Source organism: Myxocyprinus asiaticus, chromosome 16 (genome assembly GCF_019703515.2).
Source record: "Myxocyprinus asiaticus isolate MX2 ecotype Aquarium Trade chromosome 16, UBuf_Myxa_2, whole genome shotgun sequence".
Lineage (NCBI taxonomy): Eukaryota > Metazoa > Chordata > Actinopteri > Cypriniformes > Catostomidae > Myxocyprinus > Myxocyprinus asiaticus.
Window position 1 is genome coordinate 10,108,377 of NC_059359.1, and position 20,842 is coordinate 10,129,218.

The 20,842-nt window shown below is 39.1% G+C and overlaps 1 protein-coding gene across 1 annotated transcript; it reads right to left on the reverse strand.

Annotated features, from left to right (window-relative positions):
* Positions 1-1,705: 1,705 nt before the first annotated feature.
* On the reverse strand, positions 1,706-18,271 carry LOC127454623 (protein LYRIC-like). Its single transcript, XM_051721949.1, has 13 exons — positions 17,798-18,271; positions 17,491-17,580; positions 13,624-13,708; positions 11,277-11,486; positions 11,069-11,122; positions 10,779-10,949; positions 10,556-10,615; positions 8,430-8,507; positions 8,190-8,311; positions 7,986-8,096; positions 7,790-7,873; positions 7,588-7,684; positions 1,706-2,862 (listed from the first exon to the last, which is right to left on the reverse strand). The coding sequence occupies exons 1-13, from the start codon at positions 18,128-18,130 to the stop codon at positions 2,798-2,800; spliced, it is 1,560 nt and encodes a 519-aa protein (XP_051577909.1). The 5' UTR covers positions 18,131-18,271; the 3' UTR covers positions 1,706-2,797.
* Positions 18,272-20,842: the final 2,571 nt, after the last annotated feature.

The following is a 20,842-nucleotide window of genomic DNA, read 5'->3' on the forward strand; positions in this document are numbered from 1 at the left end:
GGCTCAAAAATGTAAGCAGGAATTCAACAGACACTGGAATGGAATGGCTGCCATACCTGTAGAGGAAGGTAGATAGGCAGGTAGGTAGGTGTGTGTGTGTTATTCATATTGAATTTGACATGCTGAATTGTAATGTCATACATTTAAGGAGAGGAAGTTGTCACTGCCAAGCTCCCAAACATTTGTAATCTCTATAAAGGCATCCTTCTTTCACTTCAGAATCACATGTTGCTTCAATTCAGCAAATACTCTTTTTGAAATATCAGTAACAATATAAACAGTTACTTTATCAAAATCAGCAAAGATATTATAGCAAAAAGACGTGTGCATCACAGTTCAAAGACATGACTTTACAAGGTCTTCCACTTCCAGAAGAGCACAGAAACTTTCCCAAGGAGGCAGTGGACATCTAGTAAATTGCATAAAACAGGTTTTTCTCTAGTATTGTTCATACTGATGATGTAAATGCTTTAGAAAATCATATATACAGCCTACAGAGAGGAGGTGCACACTCTGACACGCTGGTGTCAGGAGCACAACCTCTCCCTCAACGTCAGTAAGACAAAGGAGCTTGTGGTGGACTTCAGGAGAAGAGACAGAGAACACAGCCCCATCACCATCAATGGAGCACCGGTGGAGAGAGTCAGCAGCTTCAAATTCCTTGGTGTCCACATCACTGAGGAACTCACATGGTCCGTCCACACTGAAGCCGTTGTGAAGAAGGCTCACCAGCGCCTCTTCTTCCTGGGACGGTTGAGGAAGTTTGGAATGAACCACCACATCCTCACACGGTTCTACACAAGCACTCTAGAGAGCATCCTGACAGGCTGCATCACTGCCCTCAACCGCAAAGCCCTGCAAAGGGTGGTGCGAACTGCCAGACACATCATCGGAGGTGAGCTTCCCTCCCTCCAGGACATATATACCAGGCGGTGTGTGAAAAAAGCTCAGAGGATCATCAGAGACTCCAGTCACCCGAGCCATGGGCTGCTCTCACTGCTACCATCAGGCAGGCGGTATCGCAGCATCAGGACCCGCACCAGCCGACTCCATGACAGCTTCTTCCCCCAAGCAATCAGACTTTTGAACTCTTGATCGCTCACGATACATATATCAGAGCCGCACTTTATTAGCCTCAGACTGGACTCACATTTTATACTTCTTTTAATAACACACTGGCAACTGTCTATCAACCGACAGCTGAATGTCAACACAACACTTCATATTTGTTTCCACTGATTACATGGGGGGAGGGGGGATACAGTGTATTTTTTATTGTATACAGTCTTTTTATTTTGTGTATACTGTATATTATTAGGTGTATATTGTGTTGTGCAACAAGATGTGTAAACTGTGTTATGTGTAAATCAGATGTTTATTGTAACTGTCATACTGCTATGTTGCTTGGAACCGCACCCAAGACTTTCACCCACTGTTGCACTTGTGTATATGGTTGAGTAATAATAAAGGGATTTGATTTGATTTGATATCAAACATTATACAAACCGCTTTAAACCGAAAGTTCATGCTCTTGAGTTTGGCTTTTCTGCACCATTTCTCGTATTCGTACATGGGTAAACCCTGGGTTCAAATACATTTTGTAAGCTATTTAGGAACAATAAGCAATGCATGTCACATATTACATAAAACTGTTATAATCAGGCAAATATCTGCTAACAGTAAATGTCAGGCACTGAGGCAGGTGTGCAATGAAACTCTTTATTACTCGTTAAACATGACTTAAGAAAGACACAATAAAAAGAAAGAAGAAACCACATGCAACTGACATACTGTATCTTTGCTGCCATCATGTACAACACAAGTTAAGGCATAGGAATTGTCCTGACACTGCTGTACCTGGTGTAACATTGATCACAAACACCCAGCCGACGTCACTACTACTTCACCAAAGCAGGTTAAAAAGTTGTTTGTCTTATATTAGCGTGATCTACTTGCGCTCACCAACAGCAAGTCTCTTACAGTTAGTTGCTGTTTACACATATGGCTTGATTTGTTTCTTTTCCATAGTATAACACACTTGTTCCCCCCAGTACTTAATCTCATGTTGTTCCAAACCCGTATGACTTTCTTTCATCAGTGGAACACAAAAGGAGATATTAGGCAGTATGTTAGTCTCAGTAACCACATTCGGCTTAACATCTCCTTTTGTGTTCCACGGAAGAAAAAAAAGTCAGGTTTGGAACAACAAGGGTGAGTAAATGATGACAGATTTTCATTTTTGGGTGAACTTTCCCTTCAAGTACATCTGTTAGTGCACTCCGTTTAGTCTGGCTGCCCCGATGTTTCATAAATGAAGATTGAAACACCCTCATGTAACAGGTCAACGATGATCTATTGGTTCCTGGGAATTCAACCGGGACTAAACGGTCCCTTTACATCTCTGTGCGGATATCATAAGTGTGTCGTGGTCAACATTGCTTGGCCACACAGCTCTTGATATGTCGCTAGTGCTTTATGAAAAGAACCGGGGATCTAGTTTCTTCTTAAAAAAACATTTTGCTGCAAATACAAATATCAAATGTACTGTCAATTTATATAATGTACATAAAAAAAAGGAAAGAAAGACTACTCTGATTTTTAAGTGTCCCTTCGTATGATGTGTAATGTTCTAGAACAATGTCTAGATACACCTAATGGGATGGGGACACTGGGATGGGATTCACAAGACAGTGAATTAGGGGTATCAAAAAAGTACAGTCACTGATCAAGTGCGAAATTCTGTACAACCCAAAGATTGCATATGCTGTCGTCTCTTTTCTGTACACAGGCAACACACTCATGTCTCTCTCCGTGCCTTCTTTTTGACTTGTTTTGGAGACTCCCAGTTGTCCTCTGTTTTTTCTAGCAGAGGAAAAGTAGAAAATATCTCAGAAATTTTTATTCACACAAAAAAAAAAAAAAAGAAAGTGATGGTGTTTTGCTCGTGGGGTGATTGAAATTCCTACTGAATTTATTAGGAATACATGATGTGCATCAAAGAAGTATTGTGACTGAATAGTTCATTCATAACTGGACTAACCAGTGGACCAGCCATTACATCTGAAATGTTGCTCTGGTCATCCTGAAATAACGGTGTCCTGAAAATCCAAAGCCTTAGAGTTTGCAGAGCAAATAAGATGAATACAAACTTGAACTGAGTCATAAGGAAGGAGGAACGCACACACACAGTGCTCCCAGAATTTTGTGAAGCGCTGTCCCTCCCAAACATGAGACAAGTTCTTCTGGAGTGTTTTGTCTGTGTGCTCTAAACCTTGAGTATTTATTTTATTTTTTTCCCCTTTTTCTCTCAATTTGGAATGCCCAGTTCCCAATGCGCTTTTAAGTCCTCGTGGTGGCGTAGTGACACGCCTCAGTCCGGGTGGCGGAGGACGAATCCCAGTTGCCTCAGCGTCTGAGATCGTCAACCCGCGCATCTTATCACGTGGCTTGAGCGCATTGCCACGGAGACATAGCGCATGTGGAGGCTTCACGCCATCCACCGCAGCAACCACGCACAACTCACCACGCGCCCCACCGAGAACGAACCACATTATAGCGACCACAAGGAGGTTACCCCATGTGACTCTACCCTCCCTAGCAACCGGGCCAATGTGGTTGCTTAGGAGACCTGGCTGGAGTCACTCAGCATGCCCTGGGATTCGAACTAGCGAACTCCAGGGGTGGTAGCCAGTGTCTTTACCACTGAGCTACCCAGGCCCCCTCCGTGAGTATTTTATTAATACAAGAGACGTAGTGGCTATACTTTCTACGGAAGTGACCAATTTGTTCTATTGAACACATGGGAGATGCGGCTTTATTCGCACATTGTTTTTGTGATATTAGGGTTTTTCGTATAAATTAAATGCGCAACTTGGATGAAAACATAGCTACTAATAGTTCAATTTCAACATACAGTGCATCCGGAAAGTATTCACAGCACTTCACTTTTTCCACATTTTGTTATGTTACAGCCTTCTTCCAAAATGGATTAAATTCATTATTTTCCTCAAAATTCTACAAACAATACCCCATAATGACAACGTGAAAGAAGTTTGTTTGAAATCTTTGCAAATTTATTAAAAAGAAAAAAAATAATCAAAAAAAATCACATGAACATAAGTATTCACAGCCTTTGCTCAATACTTTGTTGAAGCACCTTTGGCACCAATTACAGCCTCAAGTCTTTTTGAGTACGATGCTACAAGCTTGGCACACCTATTTTTGGGCAGTTTATCCCACTCTTCTTTGCAGGACCTCTCAAGCTCCATCAGGTTGGATGGGGAGCGTCGGTGCACAGCCATTTTCAGATCTCTCCAGAGATGTTCAATCGGGTTCAAGTCTGGACTCTGGCTGGGCCACTCAAGGACATTCACAGAGTTGTCCCGGAGCCACTCCTTTGTTATCTTGGCTGTGTGCTTAGGGTTGTTGTCCTGTTGGAAGATGGACCTTCACCCCAGTCTGAGGTCCAGAGCACTCTGGAGCAGGTTTTCATCAAGGATGTCTCTGTACATTGCTGCATTCATCTTTCCCTCGATCCTGACTAGTCTCCCAGTTCCTGCCGCTGAAAAACATCCCCACAGCATGATGCTGCCACCACCATGCTTCACTGTAGGGATGGTATTGGCCAGGTGATGAGCGGTGCCTGGTTTCCTCCAGACATGATGCTTGCCATTCAGGCCAAAGAGTTCAATCTTTGTTTCTCATGGTCTGAGAGTCCTTCAGGTGCCTTTTGGCAAACTCCAGGCAGGTTGTCATGTGCCTTTTACTGAGGAGTGTCTTCCGTCTGGCCACTCTACCATACAGGCCTGATTGGTGGAGTGCTGCAGAGATGGTTGTTCTTCTGGAAGGTTCTCCTCTCTCCACAGAGAAATGCTGGAGTTCTGTCAGAGTGACCATCGGGTTCTTGGTCACCTCCCTGACTAAGGCCCTTCTCCCCCGATCGCTCAGTTTGGCCAGGCAGCCAGCACTAGGAAGAGTCCTGGTGGTTCCAAACTTCTTCCATTTACGGATGATGGAGGCCACTGTGCTCATTGGGACCTTCAATGCTGCAGACATTTTTCTGTACCCTTCCCCAGATCTGTGCATTGATACAATCCTGTCTCAGAGGTCTAAAGACAATTCCTTGGACTTCATGGCTTGGTTTGTGCTCTGACATGCACTGTTAACTGTGGGACCTTATATAGACAGGTGTGTGCCTTTCCAAATCATGTCCAATCAACTGAATTTACCACAGGTGGACTCCAATAAAGTTGTAGAAACATCTCAAGGATGATCAGTGGAAACAGGATGCACCTGAGCTCAATTTTGAGCATCATGGCAAAGGCTATGAATACTTATGTACATGTGATTTTTTTTTCGTTTTTATTTTTAATAAATTTGCAAAGATTTCAAACAAACTTCTTTCACATTGTCATTATGGGGTATTGTTTGTAGAATTTTGAGGAAAATAATGAATTTAATCCATTTTGGAATAAGGCTGTAACATAACAAAATGTGGAAAAAGTGAAGCGCTGTGAATACTTTCCGGATGCACTGTACAAAGAATGCAAATTACTTTTGTTAAATGTCCCATTTGGATTTGATTTATAAATAAAATACTTTAAAGACTGCTGATGACTTGAACAAAGTAATGTCAAAATTGAATAAATTTGTAAATGGATTAAAAAAAAATGTACAGTGTTAAATGAATATTCTGGGTTCAATACAAGTTAAGCTGATTCAACAGCATTTGTGGCAAAATGTTGATTACCACAAAATTTATTTTAACTTATTTTGTCCCTCCTTTTCTTTAAAAAAAAAAAAGAAAAGCAAAAAATCTGGGTTACAGTGAGGCACTTGGGGTGAATGGGGGCCAATCAGTAAATGTTCAAATACTCAGTTTCAAAAGTTAAAAAAACAATACGTAAACAACATGCGTTAACACAATTTTAGTGTGATAAAATCAATTACTAACATTTTCTGCGTAAAGATACTGTATTTCCAATTGTGTAACTTTGTTGCCATGACAACGTAATGCCGTCAACCCTAAAAGGCTTGTAAAAACAATGATTTAAACAATTTTAACAGAAGGATTAAAAGTGTAAACTCCTTAACACTTGAATTGTTACGGAAGCCCTGAACCGCACTGTGAAAAAAACAATTCACAAGGTGAAATGTTTTATTTTTTTTAAAAAAGTGTCTTAGTGCCTTCCTGAGCCTATGTCCTAAAAAAAAATTTTTCTTTCTCAAAAAAAAAAAACAATTTTTCTCTCTCTAAAGATTTTTTTTTTTCTTCTCTCAAAGTGAGAGGTGTCAAAACGGTCAAATACATCTATCTAGCGCATGTTTACATGGGCCAACAAATTAAAAAAGCACATTATCAATAGCAGCATCCATATTCCCGGTGGTGAATGCCATAAAACAACTAGAAATAACTCCCGTTGTTACACTTGACAACAAATGACATATGACACATATGTAACCTGAGGTATATTAATTTTATTTTGGGCTTTCATGTATTAGTAGACTCTCAAACATTATTTATGTTTTTGCCTTAAGATTCGCGAAACATTCTTGTTAAGAGTATTATACAACCATAAATCAACAGATCAAGTACCACAGCTGTCATCTGATACCTTGTAAGATTTCATGCTTACTGATAGTAGAACCTGGTGGGCAAGGTTGGTACCACATGCTAATTGTAAGCTAGCATGCAAAACAAATTAATTTTTTTTCCTCAGGTGTTCCCTCTTCAGGAGAATTTTTATTTTATTTTATTTTAAAAAATAAATAATTTTGAGGTAAAATAATTTATTATTGAGACAGGCTCAGGAAGGCATTAAGACACCTAAACTTTTTTTCAGAGTGCGGTTCAGGGCTTCCGTAAATTGTAATTTTGCAATACATGTAGGAAATCATGGCCACTCACATTAAAATGAAGACTCCAGTCATATCAGTTACCTTATAAAAAAGCCGTTTTATTCTACATGGAGAGGGTCCACACATGGGGGCTGCTATGTTAGAATCACATGACCAGCTGAATACTACTTGCTTAATGTCAGTAACAGTCCTGTTATTTGACACTTTCTCTCATTGATTAAAGTAATCGTGGCTGACTGTGAATACTACATTTCTACAATGGCATCTGAAACTGAAAATTATTGATTTTAAATTATGCTGCATCCAAGCCGCTAGGTGTCAGTGCAAGTCCAAGATGACACAAAGACAAAAGTTACTGAGTGCACCTTTAATGTAAGTGCTTTAATAAAATAAGCTTCACATTCCTGCCTTTAAACCCTCCAAAAATTGGCCCAATTTATTTCCAATGTAAGTGACTCACTGTAACCTCCATTTTTGCTTTATTAAAAGAGTCTAAATAAATGTTTTGTGGTAATCAACATTATGCCACATATGCTGTCGAATGAGCTTAACTTGTATTGAACCTAGAATATTTAATCACATACTTAAGAACCTAAATTTGACAGCCCTCATTGTTTAACTATATACGCTCAAGCAGATAATAGGTCCTTATAGGAGAGAGAGAAAACAAATTCACATTAAACTGACTTTCTTATTGGACTTTGAATGCTTAAAATAGGTTAAACCTACTTTGTGTTGGTAAAGATGTGGGCTTGTCAGTTGGCTCCGGTCTCTGCTGTGTTTGTACAGGAGATGATGATACGGCACGTGACATTTCAACACGTGTCTGTGGGAAAGAACAACACAACTACACATGATCTGCAGTCTGGGTGCTTTGGGATGGTGTTGTTGCTAAAAGCCTGAAGTATGTGGAAAAATAAAAAATCCTCACCCCTACTGTGGCAGCTAAAATATTTCCAGCCGTGCTCTGTGCCTGTGTTGCAGTGCTTGCATCTCTCTCTGCCTTCACCTGGGACTGAACCAGAGTAGAATCAAAGAAAAAAATGTAGTGTCTATTAATTAGGTCAGGAGTAGCCAATCAACACTTTATGGATCATGTCTGGGCATGGAAACATTGGTAATGTCACCTGAGCAGATGCTCCAGCATCTTCTACCTTCTTCTTTTTCTTTTTCTTCTTTTTAGCTTTACCGCTACCAGGGGCACCTGCTTCATCCTTCTCTTTCTCAGTATCAGACTCCTAATAAATGGAAAGAGGAAAATGGTAGACCGTTGTCACACTTGGTTCGACTGCTTGGTCTGAAACTAGAATTCAATTCCATCCCTAACTAACCTGCACCACCTCCAGGACTGGTTGCTCCACCTGTGCTTTGCGCACAGGCTGCTGCTCCACATAGTTGCCCCACTCCTCTGATGGAGCATTCCAATTCGACAATGGATCAGCAGATGTGCTGTCTAAGAAACCAAAAACAGCCATTCTAAAGAGTTCCATAACGCTGAGAATTAAAAAAAATAATAATTTTTGTTTGTTTTTTACATATACTAGAGCAGGTTTTGTGTGTGAAATTCTTACTTATTCCAGACCATTCGTCATCCACTTGAACAGGAGGCTGAGCACTCCAACTCAAGTCAGGGACTGCAAACTTTTTTGCTAATGAAAACAATAGTTTGCAACCACATTAGCAACACATTTAACACCCATAATAATAACAGGGCGCATTTCTGACTAAAATGAATTATTTATAAGGAAACAAACGAGTGTGGGACAAGATTTATCCATCAAGATTTGTTAAGCTTTGATATTAATGGTTAATATAATTTAATACTTAAGTTATTACATTTTGATGGAAGACTATAAAAAAGGCTAATATTTTTGTATCCTTTTTAGCTAAACAGCATTGATTAATAATGCAGAGTAACACCAAGTCCATTTATTAAGAAAGTAAATAAGGTCAATTTGTATTTCATTTAGGGCTGGGTGATATGACAAAAATAAAATCTTGATTCTTTTCGAACTTAAGGACGATTCACGATTCAGGTCTTTTTTTTCAACTTTTAAATATACTCAACTAAAAAGTAACGTCAACATGATTCAAATATTATGTTATTTATTAGAATGCAAAGCAACCTGGTTAGGAAAATCAAAGCTCTCTTTATAGAAAAAAATAGATGTGCAAGAAAAACGTACAAAACACAAAGTGCACCACACAGGAAGTTATCAAACATTGTAAATGTAAAATAAAGATCTAATTTTCTTTTAAATAACACAAATGCTCAGAAATATTAGAATAAAATAAGAAAACTCCCAAATACTTAGCCAATGTAGGCATTAATTATCGAAACCACATCTATCACGACAGTTATCTAAAAATGATACATTTATCTAGAAAGTATTCATTGTATATCAAACAATTTGCAAGTTTAATCATAAACCCCTGTAGAAAAGTGTCCAGACATCAGAAACATTTTTTTCGCCCAGTTTGGATCAGGAAATGAACTTGCATTACGGACGTGAAAATATGGACATGGAAAAAAAATAAAACGCTTTGCAAGACTTTGACTTCTATTATTGATACTATTGATTGAATTAAGATTTAAATTGTAATATGGCCTTGCACGATTTACAAAACATAAAACAGCTGCATTTAAAAATCTGACAAACTGCTTTCACCACTTCAGTCAGTGCTGTGTGAGCACACAGCGCCCTCTAGCAGGAATGTGCGGTACATGCTTAGCAGCACAGCAATATGAATTAATAAATGATTATCATTAAGCCATTGTATACATGCAGGATGAAGTGAAGCTTCAATCACACTGTACAATCACACTTGAAATACTACCTGCTTTTTTACCAGTCTCCATGTTTTTAACCTAGGTTACGTTCATTTAGAATACACACACGTGCAGCTGATTAGATTGGAGGAAACATCAATCCAAGGGCTATGAAAAAAAATTTCACGTAGTTATTCAGCCTTTGGTGGCTCAACAACGTATCTAACTGTAGCGTTTGCTAATATTTTGATGAAAAACCTTGTGAATGGGGCCAATCCGTAAATGTTAAAATACTCACGGTTTCAAAACTATAGCCGCAAGACATAAACAATGCATGTTAACATGATTTTAGTGTGATAAAATTGCTTACTAACCTTTTCTGTGGGAAGTTATAGTCAATTTTACAACTTCATTATCATGATGATGTGATGTCAACAAACCCTAAAGCCTTAAAATGACTGTAAAAAGTAAGATTTAAACAACTTTACAGCTAAAATAATACACAAGTTTTAACATAAGAATTAATGTGCGCTTTTATAAAATAATAAGCTTCACATTTCTGCCTTTAAACCCTCCAAAAATTGGCCCCAATCACTTCCATTGTAAGTGCCTCACTGTAACCTCGATTTTTGCTTCTTTTTTTAAAGGAGGGACAAAAAATGTTGTTGTTTTTTTTGGCGGTAATCAACATTGTCACAAATGCAGTCGATTGCTCTAAACTGATATGGACTAAATGCAGTCGATTGTACTGAATCCAGAATATTCCTTTAATTGATAAAATTCGAAAAAAAGAAAAAAAGAAAAATCGTCCTGCCCTAATTTCATATTGTCTTTAAGTATCTACACTGTGTAATGTGACTACAGTAAGCATTACAGGAAAAAGTTATTAGCTCTAGGTTACATATACATTTCAAAAGTAATATTTACCAGCAGTTAATCCACTGAATGAGACTGGAATATGCGATCCATCCACAATGGTCCATGAGCCTGAATTAAGAATAAAAAATAAAATAAAAAAATCAACAAGTATTATGTAGATTTACTAGTAGATTTGCAACTGTTTTATCCAGAAAAATAAGGCAAGACTGAGGACACTCATGACATGGACATATTTTTAAGAATTAGTGCTAAATGATACTCATTTCAGTACCTTCCATATCTTGGGGCCAGACAGATGGTTCAGTAGCCTGATGCTCAGTCGGAAGAGTCATACTGGTCCAGCTCTCTGCCTGAACACTGGCCATTTGAGGAGGAAACTGCAGGCCAAGATCACTCCAGCCAGAACCATTATCAGACAGCACTTCCTCCCAACATGGGATCACTAGAAGACCAGAAGACGTGTGATGTAACTGATGATCAATGCTGATGCAAAAACACATTTCTGCAACCCATTTATCAACACTGAAGACACTGTTTCTCATTTTTATCAAATGTGATTACCTTGTGGAATGACAGTCTCTCGGACATAAGTTGCTTCAATTTGAGGTGGATCAACTAAAAAGTGAGAAAACGGGAGAGAATAATTCAGATTCTCTGATAATATATTCAAGCCTGTTCATCAATAATGTGAAAATGGAAAGCAAATTACACACTGTGATTATATATATTCAAAACAGTGTTTCTTAATTGACTCCAGTGGTAAACATACCATCCACTTCTCTTTGGACTGTAGGTGTAGATGCAGTGGTGGTGGTGATGAAGATTTCAGGTTCTTCAGTGCTGGTGTGGAATTGCTCCATGGTATTAGTGGCAATCGATGCCGCTGTTGCTTTTGGGCTGGCTGACCCATCACCTGGAGTCTTGTCCTTTCGCCGTTGTTGGCGTTTCTCGCGGTTACTGACCTTGGTCTCCCAGGTACCTGATAGATATGACAGCATAATAATCAGCATTCCTACTCTTTGCCAGGCATAATTTTCCAGGACATTTTATGTGCTGTAATATTTAAGCAAAAACACACAAGAGGTCATGATATATATTGAGATTATTTTTTTCTGAATTCTGTATTCACAGTTTAAATAATTTTTTACAAAAGCGGTGTCTAATCAAATGCATTCAAATGAATCAAATTAAAATACAAATACTTAATTTTTACATTATTTTTTATCAAATGAAGTGTTTTTCTACAAAATCCTCAACACTACTCGAAACAACACTGGAGATATTTTTAAAATGAAGCGCTGCACAAAAAAACATCAGATGTGAGATATTGCTTTAATACATTTTTATTATTTAATCACAGTAAACATTACATTACTATACAGTAGTTCTATATAGTTTTTGGTTTTTTGACTGGCCCAGTGTGATTATTAAACCCCAAAAGCTGTGATTTAATTATCTACACTGATCAGCCACAACATTAAAACCACCTGCCTAATATTGTGTAGGTCCCCTCCGTGCCACCAAAACAGCGCCAACACGCATCTCAGAATAACATTCTGAGAATATATTCTTCTCACCGGAATTGTACAGAGCGGTTATCTGAGTTACCGTAGACTTTGTTATTTCGATCCAGTCTGGCCATTCTCTGTTGACCTCTCTCATCAACAAGGCATTTCCATCCACAGAACTGCCGCTCATCGGATGTTTTTTGTTTTGGCACCATTCTGCGTAAACTCTAGAGACTGTTGTGTGTAAAAAAATCCCAGGAGATCAGCAGTTACAGAAATACTCAAACCAGTCCATCTGGCACCAACAATCATGCCACTGTCCAAATCACTGAGATCACATTTATTCCCCCATGGATGATTGTTGGTGCCAGATGGGCTGGTTTGAGTATTTCTGTAACTGCTGATCTCCTGGGATTTTCACACAACAGTCTCTAGAGTTTACTCCGAATGGTGCCAAAAACATAAAACATCCAGTGAGGGGCAGTTCTGTGGATGGAAATGCCTTGTTGATGAGAGAGGTCAACAGAGAATGGCCAGACTGGTTTGAACTGACAAAGTCTACGGTAACTCAGATTACCGCTCTGTACAATTGTGGTGAGAAGAATAGCATCTCAGAATGAGCCTTTATGTGCTGCATGCCTAATATATAGCCTTTATGTGCTGCATGCTTCAGAGGGATCCGCTCTCTGTCATCTACTACTACAACATTTTAGTATTTTTATTTTATTCCATGACTGGAAAACTGCATTGCAAAATTCCAGGTTTTCCAAGATGGGTGGGAACCCTGAATAATGACATAGATACTGACCCCTGTATGCAAATAAACATTGTGCTTTGAGTCATAGATATCCATTAAGCAAATGCTTTGGTCTGGACTCTTTAGGATGATGACCTAAATACTTTTTTACTACATTAAATACTTATATATGTAGTTGACATGAAATACTTGTCCTGCGGTGTTACATGCTATACTTAATGAAAAATGGTTCAGCATTTTGCTAATTATTTTATACTAATTATACATGCAGTTATGACCAGAACAAATGAGACTATTAATTAAAATTGTCACACAATTTACAATGAACTTGTTGAAAGGTGAATAAAAACTTTGAGAAATGTCACAGCACCTATAATATACACTTTCCCTAACACATTTATAAAAAAAAAATTATAAAAAAAAAAACTAAAATCTTGATGTTGATTAAAAAAAAAAAACAATGGACATGTTATGCTTCAGCTCCCCATTTACTACATGTAAATCAAATCATACCTACATTTACATTTATTCATTTGGCAGACACTTTTATCCAAAGCAACTTAAAAAAAAAGAGGAATAACACAACATAAGTGATTCATCTTAAGGAGACAGTAGTATGAAATGTGCTGCATTACAAAGTTTCAATTGCATCAATTGCTAAATACTATCCAGAACAGAGATTAGAGTGCAACAAGAATTATATATATATATATATATATATATATATATACACACTGAATGTATGTGTGTGTGTGTGTGTGTGTATATATATTATGAGTGTATGTTCAGGTGCTCATGGAAAAGATGTGTCTTTAGCCGTTTTGCCTTTGACCTTTAGCCGTCACATATACCTTCATCGGGTTCTTTGCCATCAGCAGATGTAGAGGACTTCTTCTCTTTTACAGGCTGCTTTGGCTTTTTCTTATTCTTTTTTGCCTAAAGCCACACAGAATTACAAGATATGGTGATTTGTTGTACAAACTTGTTCCATAACAAAGAAAAACTGATTTGCACTAGACATTGCTCAGTCAAACTGAAGAAATCTAAATCAGATTTACTCCATCTGCAAGTCCAGATGTAATAACAAATCAATGTCCTTTGACTCCAAATAAACACATATGGTGTTTGACACAAGGTTAAAACCAAACAAAACTTCAGCCCTGAACCACAAGGTGAAAAACCATTTTCACTAGGCGTCTTAGTGCCTTCCTGAGCCTATCCTGGTGGCACCTGGTTGCCAAGGTTGGTACCGCATGCTAATTGTTAGCTAGCAAGAAAAAAAATTCTCATGTGTTGCTTCTTGAGGAAAAAAAAAAAATTGCCCCCCAAAAAATAAAAATAAACTGTTAGAAGATCGGCTTAGGGAGGCACTAAGACACCTAAAATAAATAAATAAATCACCTCGGTTTTTTTTTTTCACCTTGCGGTTCAGGGCTTCCATACTTTCTCTCTGCACATAAGGAAATAAGTCATTGTTTTGCTTTCTTTTTTTCAATACAAAAAAGTGCATTCAATGTATTCAGTGTATGAGTGAATGTTGTAATATTCACATATTTGATCTACTGTTTGTATGCCAATAATTGATCAGATTTAAATGTATGGGAAGTTCTGATTGGTCATGGGGTCACATATTTATAAAATATAGTATGTATCGGGGCTGGGAAATTTAATGCTCTCTTTTCTGCGATTAATAGTTGACTGTTTAGCGAGTCAAAACAAATTAACAAGCTGCCATAACTATTCGCATCGCCTGAAAACAGTCAATCCAGTGTCAAAAGCGAAACCGCGCGGGGGACCAAAAGTGTGCGTGATAGAGACTTAACGACAGCCAGAGAAAATAATACATTTTAAATCTCAAAACTTAAGTAAATTACACTTTAGCATTCAATTTGTTTTGTATCTGTATGTATGCTGTCTAATCATGCATTGGCAACATACACTTAAGTTTATCTTGCTAATAGAGCTTGATATGAATTTAATCTGCCCACTTGATCCCATTAATAAAAGAAGTACACTGGAAAACGACAGAACATCTTGCCCAACTTTTAATTACAGCATGTCCACAGAGTTATGGCATGTATACATATACTTTTATCAAAGATTTATACCTGTAAAAATGTGTCTAATTAACTCTATCCTCAAAAATAAAAATAAAAAATAACATTTGAACATGTACATAATTAAAATAAATGATGAATAACCAATTTCTTGCAAGTTCGAGACATAGTATAAAGTAAATATGTTTATGATTATATTTAATGTACGATGTACCTTGATTAATCGCGATTAATCACAGAAAACTGTGCGATTAGTTTAAAAACATTACAAATTCACAGCCCTTGTATGTATATAAAATTATTAAATAGTATAATCAGAATAAGCCAGTATCCTGAGCATTTGTGGAAGCATGATTAAAACTCCCAAACATTACATACAGTAAGTGTAATGATATGAAGTTAAACCACAATTTCAAAGTGACAAGTCAGAAACAAGACGTTTACATGTACACCAATACTCTGATTATATCAATAATTCGAGTATAAGGAATAATTAGATTAAGATGTTTACATGATTTGGGCAAACCTCTTCAATCCCATTTACATGCTCCTTGCCAATAAACTGATTATTGCTTTTTTATAAAATAATATTACAAAAAACATCTTGTTGCAAATATGTATCTTTAAATACAGCTTGGCATAAGGAAAATAAGTCAGTCAGTTTGTGAGTCTTTCTGAACGATTTATTAAAAGAACCAGTTAATAAGAGTAATTTTCGACTACACTGGAAGCGCTGTCTCAATTGATTCACTGAAATGAATTGGTTCATAGTCATTTGTTTATCAGATTACACTGGTTGCTCTGTCTGTTTTGATTCACTACAGAGAATCGGTTCATAAGAGTCACTTGTTTGCGAATCGGAATACACGCGCTGTATGTTGTTGTGTTCCGCCCGCCATGACAAACTCGTTTGAAAGACGTACTTGCCATTTTTTTGCGGAATACGGTCTTTTTATCTCACCCACATTCAATTAAGACTGCAAACGGACATTCACAACTCAGGAAATATGTTTTCTTTTGCTGTGGGGCTATAGATTCTGCAGTTGGGGAGCACCACTGCTGGAAAACTGCTGTTTCACATTAAGCCGAGAAGTGTAGCAGCTTCTGTTTCGCAATGTTTTCAAACCTGTGCTTGAGTGAAACATCATCCGTCTGCAGCACTGGCGCACTTTGGTCAGACTGGAAGAAATGTGATTAAAGCGTTTACATGCCAGTATAATTAGGGTGGCCAGACATTCCGTCTTTCCTGGGACAGTCCCGTATTTAAGCACTTTTTCTAGTGTCCCGACTTATTCTGAAAAAATCGTGTTTTGTCCCATATGTCCCCTCTCCTAAAATTTCTCTATCGCCTATGCGGCTTTCTCAGTTACATGAGTATTCTAATCAAAAGTAGCCAAGGATACGGCTTGTAAAACCAATAAAATCACACCGTGTTATTTGAAGTACATGATTGGATTAAATTATCCAATCACAATCCCCTATCGATAGACATCTAGTAAGTGAACTGATTGAGGAGTCAGTTTGAAGGAGCACACAAATGAAACTGCGGCTGGAAAAATGTCAAGGAAGCGTGAATGTACATGTAATGAGGATCTTTAAAAAAAAAAGAGTTTACATTTCTAAAAATGAGTCACAGACAGAGCTTAGTAAAGTGAGGTGTGAGATTTGTGGAGCTCGCTTTTCCATCGCCATGGAGGCCGCACCGAGATCGTGCAGCATGTCCATACAAAAAAAGCATGTGGATGCTGCTAAAGTTAAGTGTGCCACACCAAGTGTTAGCGATTTTTTTGTGAAGCTCTGAATCTGACAAGGTGCACACAATTGAAGGACTTTTTGCTTATCATTCTGTTGTGCACAGCCATAGTTTTGCACATTCATGACCTGAGAAAAGTCTTTTAAGCCAGGCTGGAGGAATCATTCATACCCTCTGACATTAAAAAGCAGTTGGATGCCCTGGTTGAAGCTGGTGACATGCGAGCAGATGATTTCTTTTGTGCAGTTCAGCATTGGTGGATTACCTCCAAAATTGGAGCCGCTCATTGGAGAACACAGAAAAACATGAGTGGGCCCTACTGAGAGACATCCCAGAGTGGAAAGACATTCAGAGCAGCCTCCAACACTTCTACTCCAGAATCCCCACTCTCAGTTTGATTGACGAAACCACACTCTTTGATGAGTGGGCTTGTGCGAAAAACACTGTCACTCGACTGCCGTGTCTGAGAGATGGACATATGTTTTTCGTGAGCTGGAGAGCAAGACCATCAACTTCGGAGTCTTAGCCAAGGCCGTGGAGTTTGTTTTATGTCTGCCTAGGACATCTACATCTGTGGAGCGTGTTCTCATTAATGAACGCAGCATGGACACCGGATAAATCTCGACTCAGTGTAACAGTCATACAGTTACAGATGCTGATGCACCCTCTACTTCGCCTAGGTAAGGATACATCAGTTTTATTTTTGCTGGGAGGGGGCTGTCCTGTTTTCCACAAGCAGGATTCTGGTCACCCTAAGTATAAAGCTAGTAAAATAGGAGTACTCCACATATCTTACTGCGATTATCATTACTCTGATTATTAGCATAATCGCAATATTCTGTTTACATGAGCAACAGTTTAATCGCATTGTGAGGGTGCATGTAAACGTAGCCAATGTATTTCACTACCTTGTCAGTCTTCACATCGTGTGGTCCTCGAGTTTCCACCACTTTGGCATCTTCCAGTGGTTCAACAGCAAGACCATTCCTCTGAGCTTTCTGTGAAGCATTTAAATAACCGACATTTAAAAACAAAAACAAAGGGACGCAGAAATAATGCACGACACGTACCATTCCAAACATACGTGTTTCACTCCACAGCGTCATTCTCTTTTTAGTAGGTAATTTACGCCACATTTCGCCCCTTAACTGCTGTTTTGAATGGCGTAAAAGATGCCTGAATGCCCATACCCATGTCAGTTAACAATAACCAAACCTTCTCAGCAGTCTTCTTTCTGTTCCTTCTCTTCGGCTCATCAGCTTTGTGGTCTGGTTTCTTCACCGGTGGAACTGGACTGGTGTTTTCGATCTCCCCCGAAAAACTTTTCGAAACACCACTACAGAACGAGACCCATAAAACCAGCATGAGGACCAGACCGAGCCAGGCCGTTACGAGCAGCACCCATGGAGCGCACAGATCGGGATTCAAGCCCAAGTCTATTCCCAGCTCAGACTTCAGGAAGACGAGGGCGGACGATAGGATTTCTCTCACATATCCCGTAATTTGCTCCACATGTTGTGCAGCGATCTCTTGCCAACCCGGTGCCATTGCGACGTATTGTGCTGGCACAGGCGTGTGATCATTCACAAGATCAATATTTTGTGATAATTACACGAGAAAAGACATTGCTTTCCCAGCCTATTGCAACTCGCCAGCATACCACCGATGACTACTGCTTCTGCTTCTTTGATCCTCTGCTCATCATTTGTTAAAGGTGCAGGAACAAACTCGCCAACAGCGCCTCCTATTGGACTGGAGTGTAAAGTGCCCAAGTAAGTATATCCCTTAGCTGTGTCCCAAACAACACTTTATACACTATGCACTTACAAAATGTACTATGCACTCAGCCATGTAGTGTATGAATTTTCAAAGTTTAGTATCGTCCCAAATGTAACACTTAACGGATATTTATTACACAGAAGCTTTCGCTGTTTAACACCTGGGGCACGTTCAATCTCAAAACGGAAAGCACCGTTTTGCTACGGTTTCCAGGTTGAACGACATGTTTCCTCGAAACGGTGTGAAACGGGCTTTGAGCCATGTTTTCTCTCATTTGGTGGGTGTGTCAGAGGTGTTACCCAATCAGCAGTGACGTGTATATAACCCCCGCCGTATTAAAAAGGCAGTGCGCACAATGGATCCAACTAAAGTCCTTTACAAATGTTTCCACTGCAGCTTGGTGCATGCAACAATTGAAGACATTAGAAGAAATGTTTGCCTTGTCATCCTGAAATGTGAGGCAAATGTTGGATCACCATAATTCGGAACCACAGTTTCCACATATCCCTTCACTCGATTGGGATCTTTCCAAAAAAAAAAAAAAAAACTCCAGACAACATGAGTTGTGGAAAATCAGATGTGATTTAGGAGCTTTTTACAGCTTTATACCATGCATGCCATTGAAAAAATAATGGGTGGTCTATCCCGCACACTTCTGCACTATTCTACGCCATTTTGTAGTGTACGTAGTGTGAGTAGCATGTTTACACTGAAAACACAGTAAAAAGAAGTGTACTTGAAGTACCAGGATGATGCACTTTTTCAACAGTCAAAACAGAGTGTGGAATGTTGAACACTTCATGCACTCAGTGCATGCGGCTTGCCTTACATACTAGAAGGGGCGGAGTTACCTGGCTGCGCTGCTAGTCTGGCAGAACATTTATCCTGGTACATCCTGGTACTTAAAATACACTTCTTTTACTGTGTTTTCAGTGTAAACATACTACTCGTACTACTTACACTACAAAATGGCGTAGAACAAAGCAGAAGTGTGAGGTTTGGGATGCACCTATGATTCACAGTAGCACCATTTTTATGGGGAATGACAGCGTGGCTGTGAGGGATAGACTTACCATCTCTTCAATGGCATGCATGATATAAAGCTGAAAAAAGCTCTTAAATCACATCTGATTTTCCACAACTCATGTTGTATGGAGTTGTTTTTTTTGTTTGTTTTTTTTGTCAACTTGGAAAGATGTTTTTTCAATGTTTTTTCTGCAGAACGATCCAAAAACAAATTAAACTGCAATACGGCCCATTGAAGAGACTGTACGTCTATTCCTCACAGCCTCGTTGTCATTTCTGCCAGAAATCAAAGATGGTGCTGCTACTGTAGGCCACGCACGATTTTATTTCCCCCAAACCACTTGAGCGCAAACCACACCCTTATTGAAAACTGCGGGCAGGCATATCTTACCGTTGGTCAGCATCGGACCCATTCATGATCTTTCTGGATTCTGAACTAATCACAGGTGACTGCATGATTGAGATGACTAATGAAAATGTTTTTGAGGGTTTAGCGGGGCGTGGTTTATTCAAGTGGATTGGGGAAAAATATTAAGTGCAGGCTGCAGACCTCCATGGAGGTGGAATCTCAAAAAGAGGGCGGGTTACACCAGAAGGGGCGTGGCTACTCCAAAAGGGGGTTGGACCAACTTCAAAAGGGGGCGTCACTTCCACTCACCTTTAAGGTTAGGGAAAGGGTTAGGTAAGGGGCTCCGTATACAGTACCTTTAATGGCAGTTTGAAGCTCCTGCCCCTTTTTGGAGCACTGCCTGCAACTATATCCTTTATCAATTAGCTGCTCTTGTGTATGGAGACTATTTTGCCCGAGAAGGAGCACTTGTATTAAAATGTATGGGAGAAATTGGAAAACGCAATATGGCAGATGTAGAAAAGGAAGTCCCACCTTACAGGTAAAAGAGCCAATCACCTATTAGATACAGACATCGCCTGTCAATCAACTAGAGAACGCACATACTCATTAGCTGGACCTGCCTGAAAAATTTCATTTTTTAATGTGATCTGAGCTAAAGTACAATTTATGATACCATTGTTGTATGTAATCTTGACCAACCGTTTTGAAGATTTAGATCTTTCCCCAATCAAGCAGATAGGAGCTGTACTTTTATGTCGCATGTATCCATTGAAAATAGCTGCCCGGGAGCATTCCCAAGATGGCGGCTGAGTGTACTGACTTGGAGACTATTTTGCCCGAAACGGAGCACTTGTATTACAATGAATGGGAGAAATTGGTACGCTCAATATTGTGAGAAGGATATAGCTGCAGGCATTGCTCCAAAAATGGGCGGGAGCTCCAAACCGCTATTAAAGATATAGGGACCCTTTCCCTATCCTTAACCATGAGTAGAAATGACGGCCCCTTGGAGAAACCACTCCACTTTCTACAGTAATCCCGCCCTCTTTTGGAGATTCCGCCCCCATTTGGAGGTCTCCGGCCTGCAACTATACCTACTTAAA

Bases quoted from the DNA above. Each gene is read 5' to 3' on its own strand.
- LOC127454623 (XM_051721949.1), bottom strand. From the start codon at position 18,130: ATGGCACCGGGTTGGCAAGAGATCGCTGCACAACATGTGGAGCAAATT. The intron at 11,487-13,623 runs GTATATGTGACG...CATATCTATCAG, and splicing joins TGGCAAAGAACCCGATGAAG to GTACCTGGGAGACCAAGGTC. The intron at 10,950-11,068 runs GTAATCACATTT...CTGGTCTTCTAG, and splicing joins AGAGACTGTCATTCCACAAG to TGATCCCATGTTGGGAGGAA.